The following is a 22238-nucleotide window of genomic DNA, read 5'->3' as shown; positions in this document are numbered from 1 at the left end:
CCTCTGTTATCCCTGGTTGCCAAGAAAGGTATGCACAGGGTGAGCTTGGCTAGCGGGGTTAGGCCTCTGGGGATCCCAGGGGGACCTGTCCAGGGCAGGAAGAGCTACATAGTTACTGCCACCGACTCAGACCCAGCTCTGCACGGGCCTTGGGGACAGAGCCTCCAAAAAGGCCATGGTGATGAGAAGCCTCAGCCAGAGAGCCGTGGGGCATCCTGCTTAAGGTCTGGGGGCCAAGAGCTGCATCAGACAGGCACACACATTCAGACAGATACACCCAGAAGGTGCTTCTCTTGTCAAGGTTGGGGGTGGGGTAGGGATGTGCTGGCTGAACCGGAGAACCCAAGGTTCCCTTCAGGTCCCTGGAGCTGGTCCTGATCCTCCCACCGCCATATCTCACCCCAGCCTTGGGGCTCCTGATACAGCGACCGCAAGTGACATCTTTTTTGTTGCTGTTTTAAGTAGGCTCCGTGCCCAGCATGGAGCCCAATACAGAGCGTGAACTCACAACCTTGAGATCAAGACCTGAGCTGAGATCAAGATCAACCAACTGAGCCGCCCAGGCGCCCCCCAAGGGACATCTTAAGAGTTCAGGATTCACACCTAGTAGCCTTCTGCTTTTCCTGGGTAAGGCAGGTGTCAGGTCTACGATCAGGGACTAGCGTTTGAGGACAAGCCTGTGTGTCACTGTGCGAGCATATGCAACTACACACCCACACAGAATGACCCGGGCCGGTGGGGGCGGGGGGACGGACACGTGCCTTTCCTGACCTCTCTGTGACACCCAGCACTGGGCGCCTTACGCCCAGCCCCGCCCCTGCCCCTGGCCAAGAAAAAGCAACATGGTGGCCAAAGGGGTCCCTTGGGAGCTTGAAATCATTGCATTTTCAGCCTCCACCCATCACCCCACACAGGGCAGGAGCCAAGCAAGAACCTTCTCTGTCAACAACAAGGGATGCCATCCAGTGGGGCAAGGAGCACCTGGGAGGTGGGAGAGAGCCAAGCTTGCGGGGACTCAGGGAGTCGTCCCCTCCCCAACTAAGGCTCAGACCTATCAGGCTCGATGGGCCTTTCCCAGATGGCCACAGCCTCCGGAATGGAGGGGAATAGCTGGTGGCCCACTTCTTCAGGTGTCAGGAGAAAAGAAGGTGATGATGCTGACGGGGCTGGGAGCGGCAGGAAGCTGAGGCAGGAGGAGGGAAGGCGAATCGCTTGTGCCCACCTGAGGGAGGGAGCCTGTCGTCAGCTGGAGTTTCTGCTGAAACAGGGCGCTCAGCATCTGGTTCTGCCGTTCCAGGTCAAACACCCTCTTCTTCAGCTTGATGCACTCCTCCCGCAGGTCCTGAGCCCAGGGAGGCGGAGGGAGACAAGGAGAGGATGGTGGGGAGGGGGCAAGTTGTATGAGCTCAGCCTCCTTCCTCAGAGTAGCGGGCACTCCTGCTGGGCATGTTCTTCCCCTGCAGCCTCCTTCTAGGGGGCGCGCTGAGCCTGCCTACATTTGTAGCTGTCGTATTTTCTGGGGATGGTAAATTCTCTAAAGTCTACCACCCCTGGTGGGAGGTAAACCCTATTCCCTTTGGCATCTTTCCCATCCCTTGAGCCAACCCCCTGCCTCTAAGAAACCACACATCAAAGAAGGGCCCATATAAGGCAGAGGAAGACCTGGGGGTCAGAGTGGCTCAGAAGTCAAGAAGTTCCCACAGTACTTGAGTAAATATTTAGATGCCACCTTATGCTCACAATATTAACACTGCTATCAGGGCCATCACAATCTGGAGAAAACAGCGGAGGCCAGGACTAGGGAAGGCTTCAAGCCCAAATCAAAGTTACCATAGCTCAGAGACCTGGCCTTACCGAGCCCACCTCTCCTCCAGGTAGAACAGTATGGACCTGTCTGAGGTGGGGAGAAGGAGCCTTGTTGGAGGGTCAATAGGCCATTTCCACCAAGCTCCCTCCTCTAGGCCCTACGTGAGTAGGCTCAGGGGTCCCCAGGAAGGACTTCCCCTGCTGTATTCAGGGCCTCTCCCCAGGGCGTCTGGGCTCAGGGGCGAGAATGTCTCCCGTGGCTGCTTACCTTCTGGTTTAGCAGTGCCTGCACCACATGGTTGGCAACCTGGGGACAGAGGGCCCGAGGCACAGCTATCAGCCCACCAGCCTCTGCCTGGAGCACCGACAACCCGTGCTCCTCCCAGCTTCCCCACCTCCCCCTGCATCAGTCCCCCTGGAGACCCCACCGACCTCATCTAGACAGCGTTCATAGGTCTCCCGCTGGTTTTCATTGGCCTGGGCAAGCGCCGAGTTCTCTGCCTGCAGGAAGGAGAAAGGGGGCCGACAAGGAGGCTGTGGGATCATTCCTCCACCAGGGCAAATTCTTTTTGGGGAAGGGGAGGCATGGAGTCTACTAGCTACACCCCTTCCCCAGCTCTTGGCTCTGGCTGCATTCCCCACGGGGAGGCCTACAGAGACAGGTGGAAGGCATCAGAAAGGCAGAGCTGAGATGGCTGGTTTTCTGTAAAGCCCGACCTCAGTCAGGGAGGTTGGAGGGACTGTGGAGACACAGTGGCCAGGAGGACCTAAGCTGGGATGTGCCCAAAGTAACCCTTATTTCCCTGGGCGTTGGGCAGAGGAGGCTGGAGGGAGGAGGGCAGGGTCTTAAGAAGATGGCGAAGAGCTTAGTTGAGGGGTCCTTGTCCTTGCCCCTCAACTCCTAAGCCCTGGGTCATCTAAACCCTTCTTCCTGTGGCCCCTGTGACCATGCCTTTCTTACACCGGCAAGGGTGTGAAAGTGGGGGGAGAAAAGGGGGAAAAGAAGGGAGACATTTGGGGGCTAGGACAGCCCTGCCCCTGTGCATGCCTCTTCTCCCAAGCTGCTCCCCCCCCAGGTTGGAGAGCTCGGAGCAAAGAAAGGGCTTCTCAGCGGAGCTTTGCTAGAGAACGTTTAGCTCTGCTCCAGCCCGGCAAAGCGGGTTGAGAGGAAGGTCCACCCACATCCATAAGGCCTACCCAAGCTCCTGAGGGCCCCAGCTGGCACTGCCACCCTCACCCTGTCTCGTGCCCCACCTCTAGCTCCCGAAGTCGGTGCAGAAGCTCCTGGCAGGTGCCCGGTTCCGTGCCACTGTCACCACCCTCTCCCGGCCTCGGCTTTCCAGGGCTCCCAGCGGGCTGGTCCATGGCCTCTGACATCAGGCCCTGGAACAAGTGAGAGACGCCCTGGCAGGCTACTCCAGGGCACAGGGAGGAGGTGAGTGGAGGAGGAGGCCAAAGACAAAACTCGTCAGCGTTCTGGAAGTCTAGTGTGACCAATGGGCCACGGATATTGTAACAACTCAGGGTCTGACTCAGGCTCTTCTGGTCCTAGGACAGACACACAGTCACACTCTGCCCATTTTAAGAACGGAGACCATTGTTTCATAAACCTCAGTCACTGCGCTCACCCCACCACAGGTCACACAGACACTGGCCGATGACCAAGAGAGCGGAATTCTTTGCTGAGATCGGCCTCGAACCGGCACACTTGATCTTCCCGGCACAGTGGGAGGGAGCCCGCATGCCTCACCAGCTCCCTGCTCCCGGCCAGGCCCCAGTGGCCCAGTCTCTTGGTGCGTGCCATTCCCTCTGCAGGGGTCCCCTGACGCCTCCCTGCTTTCCACCCAGCCAGCTCCTTCCCACGCATTCTTCGGGGTTCCCGCTCCAAGTCCGGGTTAGGCACCCCTCCTGCACAGTTCTGCAACCGCCCGCCTCCCCAGGAGAGCCGACCCCGTGAAGGCGGGCACTCTGCATTCAGGTCCCTGCCCAGACTCGCACTCCTTGGTGGGCTACCTGGCAGGTTGGGGACAGACTGATGACGAAACCGACTCGTCTGTCACTGCCTGAGAACGGCGCAGCCAGGCTTCTGTCCTGTACCATGACGTATAGGTCACTGGACTATTGCCGTAGTTACTGGCTGTACCTGACGAGTCTTCAGCTGCTATTTGAGTTGCAATTTCTCTGCTAGAGGAAAGTCCTCATTTCCTTCTTTTGCACAAATATTGCAGAAATTTCCAGTAGATGGGAAAACCCTTCCTAATGTAAAAGGGCGGAGGCCCCCAGTCCACTCTCTGACCCACTGTAGCCCCCACAAAAGGAGCTTAGTACTGTCAGAGCAAGCAAGAGAGGAGCCCTCTAGCAGCTCACCGGCCAGGCATCTGAACGATCCCTCCTCTGTCCTCCGCGGTGGGGTGCAGGCGATGCCTCCCCGGCCCCCCGCCCCCTCCTCCAGTCCCCCCCACCCCAGCATGCACAGGCTCAAAGCCCCTCACCTGTCTCTGCCTCCTCACCCAGGCCAGCACACTCACACTAGCCGCCGGAACGGTCACCTCACCTGTGGAGAAGGAGGGACACGGTGTGTCAGCCGTGCGTTCCACAAGCATTTACTGGGCTCCTGCTGTGTGCCAGGCACTGGGCCTTGGGGATGAACAAGCCAGAGAAATCCCTGCCTCTGTGAAGCTTCCATTCTACTGGGGGAGGCAGATAACGCACAGAGAAGCCAATGGACATACAGCGGGTCCCCATAAGGCACCGAGAGGTGACACCGAAGCAGAGATCTCGGGGACGTCCAGATGAAATCCTGGAACGGGAAGCGCATTCCCTTTCTCAGGGACCACTGCCCCTGATCCTAACAACTTTACGGGGGGTGGGCACCAGCCCGGGTGAGGGTGCCGTATCTGCGGGTCAAGGGGGCTGCCCAAGACATACGGCTGGATCACCAAGCACAGCGGACAGGCCTCGCTTTCCCCCTTCCTAGGCGGCCTCTCTGTACACGCACGAGTCGTACTGTAAGCTTCTTAGAGTCCTAGGGCTCCTGGAGCTATGATATACGTACGGGACAGATCCGGGTGAGAATCCTGACTCTACAAGATCTGTTTCCTCACTTGTAAAACGGGCCTAAGAATACTCAGCCCAAATGGTTGGTGGGGGTGAAATGAGATAATGCGTGTAGAGGGTCTTGCGTGAACTCAATAAATGGAGACTTTGCGTGATCACATCCCGACAGAGGTACGATGCTAAGTCCCACCTCCTTGCCTGCTGCTGCTGGATGTTCATCTGTAAGGGACGCCGAGTCCCAGGCTCCTCCCTGCGGGGTCTGGGCAGTGGGGGCACCCGCAGATCTGACAGCGCCGCACACCCACCCCGCGCTCAGAGGCCTCCTCCTCCTCAACCCCTCCCTGCCAGCTGCCAGCCCAGCCTTCACCCCAGAGGGGAAAAGGGGCAATTGCAAACGGAGAGAACCTTCTTTCCCAGTGAGAGAGACTGTGCCCGTGTGTGTATGACAGCGGGAAGGGGGCTTCTGAAAACTGCAGGAAAAGGAAAAACTTGTAATACTTATTTTTAAATGCTCCACAACAATCTCGAGTCCTTTGTTATTTTAACATCATGAAAAATGTATTGAGTATAACTTCATTTGCTCATGACATTATCGTGTTTGATATTTTTAGAAATGGACGGGCTTGGAAAAAAATGAAAAAAATTCAGGAAATATCCTCCTTCCCACATACATAAATAGGGGTTAAAACCAAAAAAGGCCTCGGGTTACCTCCACCACTTGAGTTAGACCCCACCCCAGCACCCCAGCATGCCTGCTCCTCAGAGGCTCCCAGTGCCCCCAGGGTGCCCTAGCTCCCCCCCCCCCACAGTCCCCGCACCCGTTCTCCCCTGTGGACACCTCCGGAGTCGTGGGGGAGGGGAGAGACAGACGTGGGAGGGTGAAGGAAAGCAGCGAGGTGAACACGGCAGGGTCCAGGGCCAGAAAGGGAGGAAGATAAAGCTGGGGGGAAGCCCAAGTCTTTGTGGTCCCCACAGCGACAGCAAAAACCAAACTAAGGGTGAAGATGCTCTGGGAGAATATCTTTTCCTAAAAAAACAAAAATAAAAATGCCTTCAGGAGGCCCAGATCATGGGGACTGGCTGTGGATCATGTCTGTGGTTTTCTGCGTGTTGAGGAGGGTGGGGACCGGATATACCTCCCCCGCCCCCAGCTGAATGCCGCCACTCTCTCAGTCTGAGCTTCTGTGGATCCCAGGTCAGGGAGGCCTGAGACCCACTGTGACCTGGGGGAGACCCTCCAAGTGACAGGCCACCCAAAAGCAACAGCTCTGTCATGTGGAACCGTCTCCGTCTCCCCGGCTGGGCTTCGGGAGAGGCTCCGGAAATGAAGACAGACTGTGACTCAACCTCACTTTGGGGAGAAGTTTTCTGCCCTCAGTCGAGGTGGTCTGGCCAACCCAGGACCAGAGGCCTTCTCTCCATCCGCAGGGCCACAAGCAGAGGGGCAGGAAGCTGGCAGCCCGGATTGCCAGGGAAGAGGCCTGCATTTAAACTTGGCGCCTGGAGCAGTGCACACTGTGAGCAGGACCACAGTTGGAGTTTAAGATTTCTATGGCACAAAGAACGCTTCTTACAGCTTCACTCTCTTCTAGGGAATATAAGGAGATACTACCACCTCCGGCTCCCAGTCTGAGCCTAATGAGGAATTTGGCCCCTCACAGCCTGGGTTTTCGGTCTAAATCTCATGGGGAGAAAACCAACCCACGTTTGTTCCCCAGTGGTTGTCCCTGCCCCGTGTCAGTGGGGTCCCTCTCCCGGGGGCTGCACACCCTCCTCCTCCCTCAGGCTCCACAGCTCCTACTCACAGCTTCTGGGCTCAGCCCCACCCCAGGCCTGGAAAACCCCCAACCTGGGTTCTTCAGGATGGCCCTGGTTTCAAACATTCCTCCCGTGGTCCCACGACACGCCCGACACGCCCGGATGTTGGATGTTGGGTCTGGAACACATGATGCAGGCCACGTTGGGTAGAGATGGAGCTGCAGGAGGTGGGAGCTCCAACGTGAACTGGAGGCTTCTCCCGCCAGAACTGCCAACGGGCAGCCCCGCCCCCCACAAAGGCCTGATTCAGAGGGAGGTGACCTCAGTGCCGAGGGGAGGGGGGGAGAGGAAGGGAGGAAGACCAGCGCCTCTGGGGCCCTCCAGTGGGGGTGGGGGGCCACTGGCAGCAACCAGGGACAGGGAAAGGGGAACAGCTGCTCAGGGGGCTCTGGGTAACCTGGGGACGCGGCTGGCTCAGCCTGATCACTGAGTGAATCTGGTGACTCTGTCTCTTCAGCCCAGTCAGTCACAGGGCCCCCAAAAGAGAGTTGACTGTCCCGGCCTTTCAATTGGCCAGAGCGAAGGAGTAAGGTCTACAGTGCCCACCCTCCGCCCAGCCAGGGCACAGGCAAGACCCCTCCCTGAACTCCAAGCCTAGGCCTGGGAGGAAGGGACTAGAGAGGTGGCAGTAAGCCTGTCTTCTGCGCTCCCTCATCCCGGCCCTTAGCCAAGGGCTCTGGGCCCCATGAGCCCCTCACTCACCAGCTGTTCCCCCCAGAGTCCTCTAGGGACAGAAGCCAGGGACCAGGAGGTGGGGGAGGGAGGGCAGCTGTGGGAAGGCAGAGATGGAGAAGCTCACTTTAATAACAGAATCATCCGTAACAACAACCGTTACCCGCGCCCCCCCCCCTCCCCGCCGCTCCCCCCATCCCCCAGCTGCTTTCTGGAATCCTCGTCACACCCAAGAGTCCACTTGTAAACAGCAACTTCTGCACCCATTGCAAAGTCTTTTCTGACCGTATCAGCCCCAGCCTGGGGCTGCTGTGGGTGTGGCAAGGGAATAAAGGGACTGGTGCCCCAGGGCATCCGTGGCCTGAAAGCAGCCACCTTAATCCCTGCCCAAAGCATCGTTTAGCCATAGGAATTCCAACTGGCCTCCCCCCCCCCCGCCCCGCCCCAGGGAAAGAGGACAGACAAGAATTTCCTTCCCTCCTCCTGACAACTGGCCCTAAGACACAATAGCCCTACTGAGAGGCATGTGTCCATGGGGAAGGGGCCCCTGCGGCCCCTTCCAACTTCCTCTTCACAGGCACTGCAAGAACCTCCATTCCTTAGTGTGGGTTCTTTCTGACCCCACAGGAGGATCAGTCCCCTGTCCCTCCAGGTAGGCAGGAGGAAGGGCAGTCGCGTTGAGCCCCAAAGTCTTACAGGCTCCAACACCCCTTACCTCCCCTCTCCCAGCTCCTTGATGCTCCCTGTCCACAGCATAACCCAACGACAAAAAAAAGCAGCTGCTGGAGGTGGGGAGAGGGAAGGGGCTCAGACACAGACACAATGGGTTTATTTATAGGGCCACATGGCCAGGGGCTCCACAGCCACGAAACCTAGTCCCCACTCACCAAAGCCTAGCTGGGCTCATTCCAGCCAGAAGGCAGATTTAGAGTCTAGTCCCAACACTACAATTTACTCGCTGTGTGGCTTTAGGCAAATCACTCAATCTCTTGAGGCCAAGTTCCTTGGTGCCAAATGCAGGCTGTTCTACAACAGTGGTTCTCAAAATACGGTCCAGGAACCCTGACGTTCATCCAAGGAATTCACAGAGTTGAAACTATTTTCATAATACTACTAAGACATTATTTGCTTTTTTAACTCTCATTCTCTCGTGAGTCTATAGTGGCATTTTCCAGAGACTACATGATATGTGATATCACAACAGACTGGATACAGAAGCAGATATGAGAATCCAGATGACTTTTATTAAGTCAGACATGACATATATGCAAGAACATACATGCCATTCTTTTCACTGTTTTTTTTTTGTCCTGGAAAATATATAGTTATTTTTCATAAAATATGTTAACATATAATAGGTTTATTATTATTCTAAGTTAATTAAATGTTTAAAACTCTCAGTTCTAATTTACATGACAGTAAGTGTCAAAAGGTATAACCTATATAAACCAAAGCTCTTTGGGGGTCCTCAATTTTTAAGAGGTTGGAGGGGTCCTCAGGCCAAAATAGTTTGAGAATCACTTTTCTAGAAGTGTTGTCCAGTAGAACATTCTGTGACGATGAAATGTTTTTTCTGTGCTGTCCAATATGGTAGCCACTAGCTACATGTGGCTATTGAGCCCTTGAAATAAAACTAGTTCAGGATGGGGGCGCCTGGGTGGCTCAGTCGTTAAGCGTTTGCCTTTGGCTCAGGTCATGATCCCAGCGTCCTGGGATCGAGCCCCGCATCAGCGGGAAGCCTGCTTCTCCCTTGCCCTCTGCCCTGCCCCCACATTCATGCTCTCACATGCTTTCTCTCTCTCAAATAAATAAATTAAATTAAACCTTAGGAAAAAAAATGTAGCTAGTTCAACCGAGGAAAATGAATTTTAAATTTCAATAACCACATGCAGCTTGTGGCTACTGTACTAGATGGTACAATTCTAGAAGATCCCCGGGATTCCTTGACTTGAGCCTTCTAGGTCAATGCTTTTTTTCCCACAGAGTCTAGATGTTGGGGATAGCACAGGATGAGACTTGACACTCACTTCTGTCCTCAGGCTTTTGCTCACACTGTTTCTTATTCTCTCCTCACCAAAGGAAAGCCATCAACACTGCGGTTTACTGTTAGAGTTGCACTCTTACCCTCTAAGGGCTACTTCACACCCACTCCACTCTTCTCAAGTTGCCTGCCCTCCTTCCCCCAGAGGATTAAAGCCAGCAGAGGGAAAACCCCTCAAATCTGCCCGCGTCCTCCCATCAGAACCCTTGCACCTCCCCCTCTCCCCATGTCCTCCCGGTATAGCAGAGGGGCTGCCGACTTCCCAGGCAAGGGCAGTCCCTCCTGCCCCGGCCCATTCCCACTTAGGTCTTCAGTAATGACCTCCTGAAGCGACCTTTCCCATCAGCCTTTAAAGCTTCTCAGGTGTCTTTCATCTAAAAAATAATTTCCCCCTGACATTTCCCCAGACTGTGCCCTCTTTTGCCCTTCCAAGCCAAACTTCTAAAACAAAACAAAACACCCATCCTCACTTCTCACTCCTTCCTCAACCTGGTCCAAAGTCAGCAGTTAACTGCCACAATGCTAAATCCAAACAAGATTTTTCCATCCCTGTCACCTTCTCAGGCAGAAGCGCCTCTGGTGGCCACTTCCTCCTGGACTTTTTTAAGCTTCAAGACATAGTTCACATCCCCTATGACTCACCCATTTAAAGTGTGCAATCCAGTGGTTCATAGTGCAGTCACAGATCTATGCCATTGTGACAACTGCAGAACATTTTCATTACCCTTTAATTAGCACCCCCTCACCCCTGAACTAATTTGTTTTCTGTCTACAGATTTCCCTATTCTGGACATTTCATATGAATGGACTCATAGAACAGGTGGTCTTCATGACTGGCTTCTGTCACTTGCATCACATCTGCAAGGCTCATCCATGTTGAAGTGCGGATCAGCACTATGTTCCTTTTTTTTTTTTTAAGATTTTATTTATTTATTTGACAGAGAGAGAGAGACACAGCAGGAGCAGGAACACAAGCAGGGGGAGTGGGAGAGGGAGAAGTAGGCTTCCCGCTGAGCAGGGAGCCCGATAAGGGACTGGATCCCAGGACCCTGGGATCATGACCTGATCATGATCATGATCATGATTAACGACTGAGCCACTCAGGCGCCCCAATTACACCTTTTTTTACGGCCAAATAGTATTCTGATAAATAACTGATGTGCCACCAGTTTATCTCTTCATCTGTTGATGGACATTTGGACTGTTTCCACTTTTTGGCTCTCATGAACAATGCTGCCGTGAGCATTTGTGTGCAAGTTTTTGTGTGGATGTAGTCACTTCTCTTGGGTATATACCTCGGAGTAGACTTGCTGGATCACATGGTCACTTTAGGTTTACCTTTTGGAGGAACTGCCGAATTGTTTTTAAAGCAAAGGCACCGGGCGCCTGGGTGGCTCAGTTGGTTAAGCGACAGCCTTCGGCTCAGGTCATGATCCTGGAGTCCCGGGATCGAGTCCCACATCAGGCTCCCTGCTGAGCAGGGAGTCTGCTTCTCCCTCTGACCCTCCCCCCTCTCATGCTCTCTCTCTCTCTCTCTCTCTCAAATAAATAAATAAATAAATAAAATCTTTAAAGCAAAGGCACCATTTTAGTCCCACCGAGAGTGTATGAGGGTTTCCATTTCTCTATATCCTCACCACTGGTTACTGTCTGATTTTCGGATTCTAGTCACCGGAGTAAGTGTGAAGTGATCCCTCATGATGGTAATGATTTATATTTCCCTATTTAAGGATGTTGAGCACCTTTTCACGTGCTTATTGGCCATTTGTGTATCTTCCCTGGAGGAACGTCTATTAGATCCTTCTCCCATTTTTAATTGGATTATGTGGGGTTTTTTTTTAAATAAAGTTATAAGGACTTTTTATATATTTTGAATACAAGTCTCTTATAAGGTATATGACTTGCAAATATTTTCTCCTATTCCATAGCTTGTCTTTTCACTTTCCTGATGGTGACCACCCTCTCCTAGATGACTTTTCCCTGGTCTAGGATGCTCCTCCCCCCCCAGCCATCTTGCACCTCTACTTCTGTGTGTATTTTAAAACTTTGTATGGCTGTGTATACACATACACACACTTAAAAAAAAAAGACACAGCAATGTTCTCACTGTTCTACAACTTTCTTTAGAAGAACAATTAAAAAAAAAAAAAAACCCAAACCCAGACTTTATTTGGATCTTCCCAGTTTTTCCACTGACGTTCTATTCCAACATCGAATCCATGATCCCACATTGTACTTAATCACCAAATCTCCTTATTTTCCTATGATTCATGATAGTTCCTCAGTAGTCTTTCATGACCTTGACATTCTGGAAGGGAACTGATCAGGTCAGTATTTTGGAGAGGATTCCCTTACTGGGGTTTCTTTGATGTTTTCTCCAATTAGACTGAGGTTATGAATTTTTGGAAAGAATACCACAGAGGTGATGTGCCCTTTTCAGTGCATTTTATCAGGGGGTATAATGTTGAGATGTCTTATGACTGGTGACGTTAACCTTGAGCACCTAGTTAGGTGGTATCTAGTGGGTTTATCTGTTTATCTGTAAAGTTACTATTTTTCCTTTTGTCATTAGTAACCAGTTTGCGGGGCAATACTTTGTGACCACGCAAATACCCTGTTTCTGCTTCAATTTTCACCTGCTAATTTTAGGATTCATCAGTGGATCTTGCTTACAGCAATTACTGTAGTGTTCTAATGATAATTTTTGATTTCCCTCATTCCTTATACATTTATTAATTAGAAATTTTCTGTAAGGAAGAGCTGTCCCTTCACTGCCACTGATTTACTTAATTACATATCTATATTAGCATGAACTCATAGATATTTTATTCTTTGGATTAGAATCCAATATTATCATCACCTATTTCATTGCTTAAATTCCAGCTTTGATCATTGAGAACTCTTTCAGGTCGGTTCCTCCGCTTTCCACATGCCTCCATTTAAAAAAATTTATTTACGGGGCGCCTGGGTGGCTCAGTCGGTTGGGCGTCTGCCTTCGGCTCAGGTCATGATCCTTGGGTCCTGGGATCGAGCCCCGCATCCGGCTCCTTCTCCCTCTGCCCCTCCCCACCCCCCCACCCCCGCCCCTGCTCAGGCACACACGTTCTCTGTCTGAAATAAATAAAATCTTAAAAAAAAAATGTATTTACTTTTGAACATCTGCTTGCTTCCTGGCACCATAAGATGTTCCAGACTAATCTTATATTTTCCCTGCCACAATCACTTTTCCAAGGAGCTCCACCAGAGCAGTCCTCTTTCTAAAACTGTACCTCCGATTGTGTCCCTACAGCCTCAAACCTTCCCATGACCTCTGCTTTGGGGACAGACCAAAGCCCTCCACGCAGCACTGAAGCCCAGCGCCTCCCCCGCCCAGCAATTCTCCTGCAAAGCTGCCCTGAACGGAACAGACGTGGCTTCTTGAAGCACCTCCTGCAGGAGCGGTATTTCCAACGGTAACACATCCTGTTCTCTAGTCCTCCCCCGTGAGGAAGAGGGGACTTCCTGTGCCCTTGGAAGGGGAGCTCCCTGAGGAAGAGCCCTGCCTGCATTTCTGTGCTCCTCCACACTCCTGCAGTGAAGCCCTGACCCTGGTCATCTCCTTTCCTTCCAGACAGAGTAAGACCACAAAGAAGGGATGGTGGACTCCTCAGCTTCTCGTAAAGACCCCCAACTGTCCCCTGCCCAAATGGCTCTGAGGCCAAACCATGCGGAGAGGTGAGCAAGGGACATTTTCAGTTTTGTCCCTAATGTTGATAAGACCTTATCCAAGCCCTCAACCCACTCCTGGGCCTGGTGACTCCTTCTGGCCAATGGGACTAAGCTATTCATTCTGCAGATACTTCCCAAAAGATCACTCGGGAGGAGGACCAAGGCTGGGGACTGGGGGCAATTCAGAGATGGCTCAGCTCTTCTGACTTCTTGGGGCTTTCAATCTAGTAGGGGATGTGATACATGCAGGTAAGAGCCATACTGTGGAGGATGTGCCACAAGAGAAGTCATTTGGAGAACTTTAAAAATCAGGAGAGAAATATTAAGCTGCAGCTGCAACAGTTTTTCAGAATGCAAGGCATCAAGGGAACGGAGACTTTGTAGACCAGTGGGGTTTAGGTGCAAGGAAACGGCAAGGGGGTCCTTCTAGGCAAAAGGCAGGCAGAAACAGAAGGAGGCACAAATCTCGGGGTGTGTATGGAAACGCAGTGCAGCTGGACTGGAGGGCATTTGAAGGGGAGTGTTTCCTGGTCCCCTGGCCCATGCCAGTTACTAACTCCTCTCCTATCTCCCGACCCAATAGCAGAGTCAGCATATTTTCAACACCCAGGGTGTAACCGGAGACACGAGCTGGATCCCACAGGAAGAGCTGAGGCAGAGAGGCTCCTGGAGGCCGTCGTGGAGGCGACTGCTGAGTTGACTACTGGAACGTCAGCTCTCTGTTCTCAGATCCAAGAGGAAGAGGGCCTGGGAGGCCACACAGCCTGTTGGTTCTCAGGCTGCACCTGTAGGCTACACCTTCCCAGCCCCCAGCCTCAGCCTCCGGGGCTCACTCCCTCAGGTTCCTATCCTGGCCTCTTTCTTCAAAGGGAACAGGCTCTGGCCGGCCAAGTGCCTTCCAGGTCTGGGCAGCTTCAGTGTTGACTCAGTAGGTGCCATTTGGCCAGAGCCCAGAGGTGACTTCCTAAGCTGCCAGCTCGGGCAAGAAGTAAGTAGCCTTCAATGGGAACAGAAAGTAGCTCTGGCTCACCCACAAGCCCTCACTGGACTCTGCTCTTACTTGTGCCCACAAGTGGGAGTGAGGCTTTCTGGATTCCGGTTCTGGCTGGGCTGCACTGAGTGACCCTGAGTCCCCTTCTGGGACTCAGTTTTCCTATCCGTAAAGTGGGGTGAACTCTCTCTGACTTTTCCTGCAGGGCATAGAAGGATGAGATCATGTCTGGAAAGGGATTGCAGCTGGGGTAGGGGGTTGAAGGTGAGGAGCTCGGCAGGGCTTTTAGGGAGAAGCCCTTGGTTTGGATTCTGCCTTTCTCCTACAGGGCCGACGGGCTTCCAGGAAAGCAGGGGGGTGGGGAGTAGGGAGAGGAAGGGTCAGCAAAGCCGAGAGCTTAAGCCTTCTCCTGGTCCCAGGGACAGGAAGTGAGGTGCCGTCTAGAGAGGAAGTGAGAAGCAAACACCCCCCAACTTCCCTTCGGCCTACAGGGGAAAGGAAGGCTCCAGCTTCAGGAGCCTGCAGGCCTAGAGCTGGGGAGACAAGGCAGTGGGGTGGGGGTGGGGAGGAGGCATTAGCAGCACCATCTGGCAGAGAAGAGGGGTTCTTGTCTTGGACATAATAAAACTCAAGGGGCCCAGGACATCCCACAGACTGGGAGAGGGGGGAGAAGAGAAGCCACAGAAGTCAAGTTGAAAAACGCAGCTTTCCAGGTCACGTGGCACTATATTTACAGTCCTGGCCCCCAGCCTCCTGCCCCCAGCTTCACGCCGTGCCCTGCCATGTGCCCCCCCCAGGACATGCACACTCCTGCGTACACCAAGGCGGCCCAGGGCCTCTGATTACTTGCTCTTATGGTATATGCCCTTTCTTGGTAGCCTGCGTTGCAGCTGTGGTTCTACAACTGCTGAATTATTTGATTAGGGTAGACTTTTGGGATCAGCACTGTACCCCCAGGGTCTAGCACTACACCTCGCCCACAGTAACTGCTGAGAATGCCTCAGAGGCTGGTTTGGGCCTAATCCTTGGCATCTCAATGAAGTTCAGTATACGAAGGTGAACAAACCCTGCTCATAGCCTGGGATCGACTGGGTGACCCTGGGGTGGGCAGTAAAGACCAGAAACCAGAGAACTGCCAGGTGGCAGGAGAAATCCACGCACACCCAGACACTGCCAACAGCTAACAGATGAAGACAGTGTATGCTATCTGCTATCTTTTGGATAAGGGAGAAAAATAAGGATAGACATTTGTATTTGTTTTGTGTAAAGACATTCTTGAGGGATATGTAAGAAACTGGTAACTGATTATCTGCGGAGAGAAAAGGGGGTGAAGGTAGGAGCACAATTTCTCAACATACACCTTTTTGTACCATTTTGATTTTTGGACTATATTTTTAAAAATGCTAGTGAAAACCTAAAATATAAAACTTTGAAAAAAAAAATCTTGGCAGGAACAACCACCTGCCCAGGTGATTTCTAAAGGCCCTCCCAGCTGGGGCTATCTATTCTCTTCCCATATTAGGAAGTAGGGACCGGCCCTTGGGACAAGGGAGAGGTGAGGAGGTCTGGCTAGATGAGTGTGGGGACTCTGGCCAAAGGACACTAGTCTTCACTCCCTTTCTCCCTGGGCTAGGAGAGAGGCCCTGCCACCCCTAGCCTGTGGTGTGGCATGGGAGCACCAAACTGTTCGGAAGTTGGTCAGGGCCACTTCCTCCTGGGTAAGAACTGGGTTCATTCTAGATCCCAAGGGGCAGGGGCAGAGGTGGGTGGTTGGGCAAGGGGAAGAGTTTGGGGCAGGTGGGAGTAAGTTGGGGTAAAGGACACCTGGAGGTCCCTGCAGCTGCTGCGGGCAGGTTCTGGGGGTGTCTCAACAGATCCTCACACAAAAGGACCAATTACAGCCCCCACATCAAGCCAGCCGAGGGTGAAATGAATCAGCCCATAGGAACGACTGCTGAGAACCCTAGGGCCACACCCCAGGAGTTCTGGGGCCCCTCACAGTCCCATCTAGGAAAAACCTCATCATTCTTCTACCCAGAGGGTCAGCGGGGAGGGACAGTTTCAAGCCCTGCACGAGAATGGGAACTGCAGACCAGTGGCCCAAGCAGCACCCACCACCACTCAAGCCTTGCAGGCATCAGCATGAGAAGCAGAATGGGGTCGTCTCTCCTTTTAAAATATCTCTACAGATACAGATATAGATATTTTTAAAAGCCTAGTGAGTACCAGAGAACTCCCAGAGCTCAAGGACCGCCATAAGGATCCAGGGAGCTGTGCCTGACTGGGCTCTTCTCTGGGGGTGCTCGACTTTTAGAAATCAGTAATAATAGGGTGCCTGGGTGGCTTAGATGGTTAAGCGTTTGCCTTCGGCTCAGGTCATGATCCCAGGGTCCTGGGATCGAGTCCCACATCAGGCTCCCTGCTCCTTGGGAGCCTGCTTCTTCCTCTGCCTCTCTCTCTCTCTCTCTGTCTCTCATGATTAAATAAATAAAATCTTTTAAAAAAATAAAAAAAATAAAAAAAAAGAAATCAGTAATAATAGCAGTGATAATTCACCTTAATAACAGCCTGGCCTCCTCAGGCCTCTTTCATCCATGTAACTCCCAGAGTTGGGAGAATGGCAATTACTTAACAGGTGCCACACCCCAGTGATGATGTGTTATTAATCCATCAGCACAGGCTGGGAAACTGAGGCGCAGGAAGGATTTCCCCTCACAAGGAACTAAGGATATAGGAGCTGAGGGCCGATGGGCAGTGCTGGCTCTGTACCTGCTGTGTTTTGGGAAGATGTTGAAGAAGGTGGGGGGAGGGGGCAGGGGGGGCCTCTCCTTTCAGAGTCAGCGGGGCCTGGGTTTGGGATAAAGGTGAGGAAGACCCCAGATGTGTCCAAGCCCCCTCCCCAGGCTGCAGCAGGGCCTGGTGGTGGCCTTGGCTGGGAGTCAGGGCCTCTGATCTTGAGCCCATACACTTACTCTGCCAAAGTGCTACAAGGCGGGCCAACAGCTGCTCTGAGCATCTCCACCATCTCTGCAACACACGCAAGCACCATGGGGTAAGTGAGGGCTCAGCCTTCCAAACAGCCCCACGCCACAGGCACCATCTCTGAAGCGGGAACAGGGGGCATCTTACAGCTGAGCGTGTGTGTGTGTGTGTGTGTGTGTGTGTGTGTATCAAATCAGAAACATGTCAAGAAGTGGGGAGACTACTTCTTAGGGACCCAAGTCCATCTCTGTAGCCCCCTTCCAACTTTGGCACTGATCTCAAAAAAATGAGATCCTTCTTATAGCAAGGGCAGGGGAGGAGAGGCAAAAAGTCACAGAAGACTAACGATCTTTTCCCACCCCGGCCATGGAGGGAAGCAGCGGAGACTCACATGAGGATGGGAGGGTAAAGACAGAGGCACTGCCTGTGCAGAGCCACCCATAGCCTACTGTGTGCCTGGTACTGTGAGAGGTGCCGGAACAGACACAATCTCAGCTCTGGGAAAACCACAAGGCCCAAGCCAGGCAGCAACCAATGACCTTGTCCTCCAACCTTCCAGGGCAGGGCCTGGGGAAAAACAAGGGTGTTGTTCGAAGGGATCTGAAGTTATTTTTCTTCAGCATGTTAGATCTGACCAGAGCCCCTGGGGAGGCCCTGAGATAACACTCTGACCCTCCAAGGGTCCAGCTCTCCACAGTCTCAGGTCCCAGAACTGCCCTTTCTGCTTTAAATTCGGCCAGGCCCTTCATGCCCGAGAAATTAAGGCAGAGGGAGACCATGTAACACACCAGATCAGAGTCAGGAGCCTGGCCATTGACACTCATCATTGTATGAATCACTTCCCCCTCTGGACTTCAGTTTCCCCATTTTTAACACGAGGGCGTTGGACTAGATGTCTCTAGGATTCCTTCCAGCCTATGACTCTATGTTGTTTTGATGTGGTGGCAGATCCCAGATTGATTTACATAAATTTGCATGTTCAGTCAGAAATCCCAAACTCCAAGTATAGAAAATCCAATCAGTCCATTAGCGCAGCCAGACTGGGGCTGGAGGCGCCTGCCAGGTTCGGGCGAGGCCTGTCAAAGCAGACCGTGGTAGTGGTGTGAATTGGGGGAGGAGCTGAGGGAAGCAGGGCGAGAAGTGGCGTTTGTTCTAAGAGATGCAGTTCTGGTGACCCAGAGCCGATGGGGCTGGGGTCCCCTCTTCGGCTACTGGGCAAGGGTCCTTTCTCCTCCTGCTTCCAACGGGGACTCCAGCTGGCCAGCCTCAGAGCCACACCCCAGGAGGAAAGAGCAGCCTCTGCCTAGCAACAGCCGCATCCCTCACTCTGACAGGGACTGGAAACTGACCTCGCTGGGAGCTTCCATTTTCCATTCCAGAGGCTCCTCGCAGTGAGGAAGGTTTCCTTGGGGTCTAACCTAAATGCCTCCTGCTGCAGCTTCAGTCCGTGGGCAGCAGGGCCCAGGGAAGGGGGCTCCCCAGGCCCAGGGGAGCTAGCACAGGGAAAAGCAATGCAGACAATGTGTCCCCACGTCCAACCAATCCCACAGCCTCTCTAACCACCACCTCCTCTAACATCCCCCCTGGCACCTGGGAGATCAAGGATGAAAACAAACAAGGAAACGTGAAGGCCTTTGGCTCTTAGGCTAGAGAGCAAGTCCCAACCTGGAGAGCCTGACTCCTGAGAAACCATACCCCCAGAAGGGAAGGAGGCCGGGAAAGGTGGGGCTGGGGCAGTTTCTCCCTGCTGCCAGGGTGCCGTGGAAGGGCCCAGGAGGCTGGCTGGGCTGGGTGAGGGCAGCAGGGAAAACTCCTTAAGCCCACTGCCTGGGGCCTGGGGGCTGTGAGTGCACAGGTGAAGTGAGGAGGGCCAGGGAGGGAGATGGGCAACAGCAGCGGGGCTCTCATCCTCCTCCCATAGGAGGGCGGATGAATGTACTGTGCTCCCTGGCTCAGATCCTAAAACAAGTCCCAACAGCTGAGATGCAAACTGTCTCCTGGGAATCTGCTTACCCGGCTGGCCCTTGGCTGCCTACCCTTCTCTCAACTCCTCCCCAAAGGCCCAACTCAAAGACTGGCCTGCCAGGATATCTCAGCAGAGGCCTTGATGGGTGGGCCAAACCCCAGCCAGCAAGAGTTCACACCCCAAGCCAACAGCGGTGAGCAAGACAATGGCTAGTCGTAGGAGAATAAGGGAGTCTGCATCCCTGCAACCTTGGGTAACTGTGGCTTGGGTAACTGTATCAGCCAACACCTACCTCCTCAAACTAAGTCACCCAGCCAGGGGACCTTTCTCCCTTTCAGAGTCACTTATCAATGGAACCACACAAGGTCAACAAGTGAAAGGGAATGTTAGAGCTTTCCAGTCCAACTGCTGAATTTTACAGATGAGCGAAAAGAGCCCCAGAGAGGCAGACTGTCTGGGCCAAAGTCACTCAGCAAACTGGGAAGAGCAGGGACCAGTGCTTCTGACTCCCAGTCCACAGTGACAGCAGCTTGGTCCTCATATACACTGGTTTCTGCCTATTGTGGAACAGCCTTCTTCCCTGCAACCCAGGCCATCTGCCTCCCCAGGTTCCCACTCTGTTCCAAAGCCCTAAGCTGAATAAAGATGCTGGAGGGCCTGAGCCACCTCATGCACAGACCACAGACTTTGAAAACAAAGTTGAACTATGTGCGACTATCTCTCCCCAGACAGGAATACACATGTTTCTCTGAAGTAGGAAACCCGCTAAAGCTAGGCTGTTCCTAGAAAGACAAGGAACCAATATGAGTAGTGAATTTTGTGTCTCCCTTCTTGAAAGATAAGGGGTCTTGCAAGACAGGGTCTGCAACAAGGCAACTAGGCTGGGTTCATTTTCCCCATTGAGTACAGACCACAGAACGGGTGGCCACTGTCTCCCAGTACCATCCCTGTCCCAGGCATCTGCCTCCAGCCGCGGCCTCTGGCAGACAGCTGCGCTTAGGCAGGAGGACCCAAGGCGAGGGAGAGAGCGGCTGGGAGGGAATGAGAGGGATCTGCCGTCAGTCTAAGACCCCTGGTTCCTCAAAAAGGCGAGCGTTTAAGCAGCAGCTGGCTGGCTGGGTGGACAGCGCTGAGAGTCTGGAAAACCAGGCCCGCGGGAGGCGAGGGACCTCCGTGCCCTTGGGGCAGTGCCAGGGCTGGAGACCTGAGAGCTTGAGCCCAGAATAAGAAGAAGGGGGCTGGGGTTCGGTGAGCCGATTTTCTAGTCGGCCTAGGCCAGGGGAGTGTCGGGCACAGATAAATTCTCTGCATTCTTCTGGCACCGCAGCCAGGACCCAGAGAGCCTTTTCTGCAGGCGCTGCCCTGGCCCCACACCCTGCCCAGCCCTTCTCCCTCCCTCAGCCTCTCTTTAGTGTTCAGCCTGCTGGCCCCCCGCCTCCGTCCTTCCCGCAGCCCCTCAAAGCCACCGAAGGATTGTTCATAGAGACCCTGATCTCTCCGCCTCTCCCCATCTTCCCCACGCCCTACCGCCCCAGGCCACGGGGACTGCAAGGAGGGCGAAGAGGAGCCCAGGGCTCGTCTCCGCGCCTGCGCTTTGGGGAGAGCCTCCCTCCACCACCCTCCCCCCCCGCCCTGCGCAACAACCCTGCACCGCTAAGCGGCACCCGGACGGTGGGATGCGGGTGGGGTGGGGTGCGCAGCTGGGGCAAGGTCAGTGCTTTCAAAGAGGGAGGGAGACCGGCCCCCGGAACATCCCCCTGTCCCGAAAGTTTCCCTTCCGGGGCCATGGAGTGTGCGCGAGGAGGGCGCGGGGGGCGGGAGGGGGTGGGGTGGGGGTGGACAGAGTAGCAGCCGGACCCCCACCCCCCCACCCCCGCTGGGGACAGTGCGGCGGGAGGGAGGGGCAGGCAGCGAGGTCCGGGCAGGAAGGCGCGCCGCCCCCTCCGACCCAAGGCTGCCACGAGAGTCTTACCCTTCAAACCGCCCACCCCCAGCCCACAGCTTGCAGACCCTCCACTCGCCGCCCTTTAATTCCCAAGTAGGCCTGGAACTCACCGAAATCAGGTGTTGAGCTGGGCCAGGGCAGGCCAGATCCGCCGGGTCCATGGCCGCGGCTCGGGGGCGGGGGGCAGAAGAAGGGGGGTGCTGGGGCCGCCTCTTGATGTCAAGGCTTTAAAGGGGCCAGTGAGCCCCGCCCCTCGCCCAGACCCCGCCTCCCTCCTTCCGCGCAGCCAATCCACGTTCTTCTTGGATGCGCGCCCCTCCCAGCCCCCTCCAGATGTTCCCAGGACAAGAGCTAAGTCCGCCCGTCCGGAGAGCACTGCTTCCGCTCCGGTGGGAAGGAGCTCCCCTCCCCCAATAGAGAAACACTCTCCTCGGGCCCGGTCGGGTCCGGCTTGGTAAACCTCCCCAGTGCCGGGGTAGGAGAAGCCGCGCTGGGCCGAGCGGGGGTGCAATGAGGGGCATCTATAGCAGAGAAAACTAAGTAGGTGCGCGCGGAGCCACGGGCATGCGCGTCTGCTTCTGTGGGGCTGGGCGTGCACGTGTATGTGTGGTTGTGAGCGTTGGTGTTTGTAATTTGCCTTCCTGCTTACGTGTTGGGTGTAAATCCATGGGAAGACGCTTGAGTGCCTCCTTGGCCTTAAATGCTCCCTCCTCACTTTTCCACCTCCGGATCGGGATTGGGTCCTCCCAGTAATGTGGAAAGCTGGGCGCTAGGAACAGGCTCCGCTGCTTTCAGAGTAGTGCTGGTCGTTTCCTCACTGGAGGAGGTAAGGCTGAGCAGAAAAAAGATAGAACCTTGTTCTCAGCCACTTGCTGTCTTGATGGGAACGAGTGCCTGCCCTGTTTAACTAACCGCGTGCTTAAAAGAAGAAAAGCAAACTGCCCACCTAGGCCCCTCCAGGGTCTCAGAGCTCCCTTCAGTACCATTCTCAATGGTCCTTGATTAAATATCTATTTGCCCTTGTCCGGATACCGTATAGTCTTCACAATATGCATGGTAGTGACTGGCCCGCTAATGTAGGTTGGGGTTCTGCAGGAAATATACAAAGGGATCCCTAGTCACTGTCTCTGCCCATTTTATTAAAATCGCTTCTGTTGTGTACACGGAATGTATTAACGCATCATATTAGTCCAATAAAGGAACATAAAAGCTGAGGGATCTTGGGGTGCTCAAATTGGCTAGGATTAATCAA

General features: G+C 53.9%; 1 protein-coding gene across 6 annotated transcripts in view; it reads right to left on the bottom strand.

The window, feature by feature from the left end:
- NCKAP5L (NCK associated protein 5 like) overlaps positions 1-22238 on the bottom strand; it is a 50019-nt gene that overhangs the window by 9673 nt on the left and 18108 nt on the right. The window contains exons 1-7 of one of the 6 annotated variants that reach the window (XM_073882018.1): positions 9865-10022; positions 6713-6799; positions 4299-4360; positions 3061-3189; positions 2239-2307; positions 2075-2113; positions 1223-1342 (exon numbers count right to left, since the gene is read on the bottom strand). In XM_073882018.1, coding sequence (XP_073738119.1) covers positions 1223-1342; positions 2075-2113; positions 2239-2307; positions 3061-3189; positions 4299-4360; positions 6713-6746 — 453 coding nt within the window. In that variant the 5' untranslated portion in view covers positions 6747-6799; positions 9865-10022. Of the gene's footprint in view, positions 1-1222; positions 1343-2074; positions 2114-2238; positions 2308-3060; positions 3219-4298; positions 4361-6712; positions 6800-9864; positions 10023-21096; positions 21205-22238 lie in introns of those variants that run through there. The other 5 variants (XM_025882854.2, XM_025882852.2, XM_073882019.1 and 2 more) reach the window with 5 other exon arrangements.

The sequence above is a fragment of the Callorhinus ursinus genome, unplaced genomic scaffold, assembly GCF_003265705.2.
Source record: "Callorhinus ursinus isolate GAN/ISIS: 27379988/994484 unplaced genomic scaffold, GSC_fseal_2.0 scaffold44, whole genome shotgun sequence".
Lineage (NCBI taxonomy): Eukaryota > Metazoa > Chordata > Mammalia > Carnivora > Otariidae > Callorhinus > Callorhinus ursinus.
Note: the sequence above shows the minus strand (reverse complement) of the source record. Positions and strands in the feature narration are given on the sequence as shown.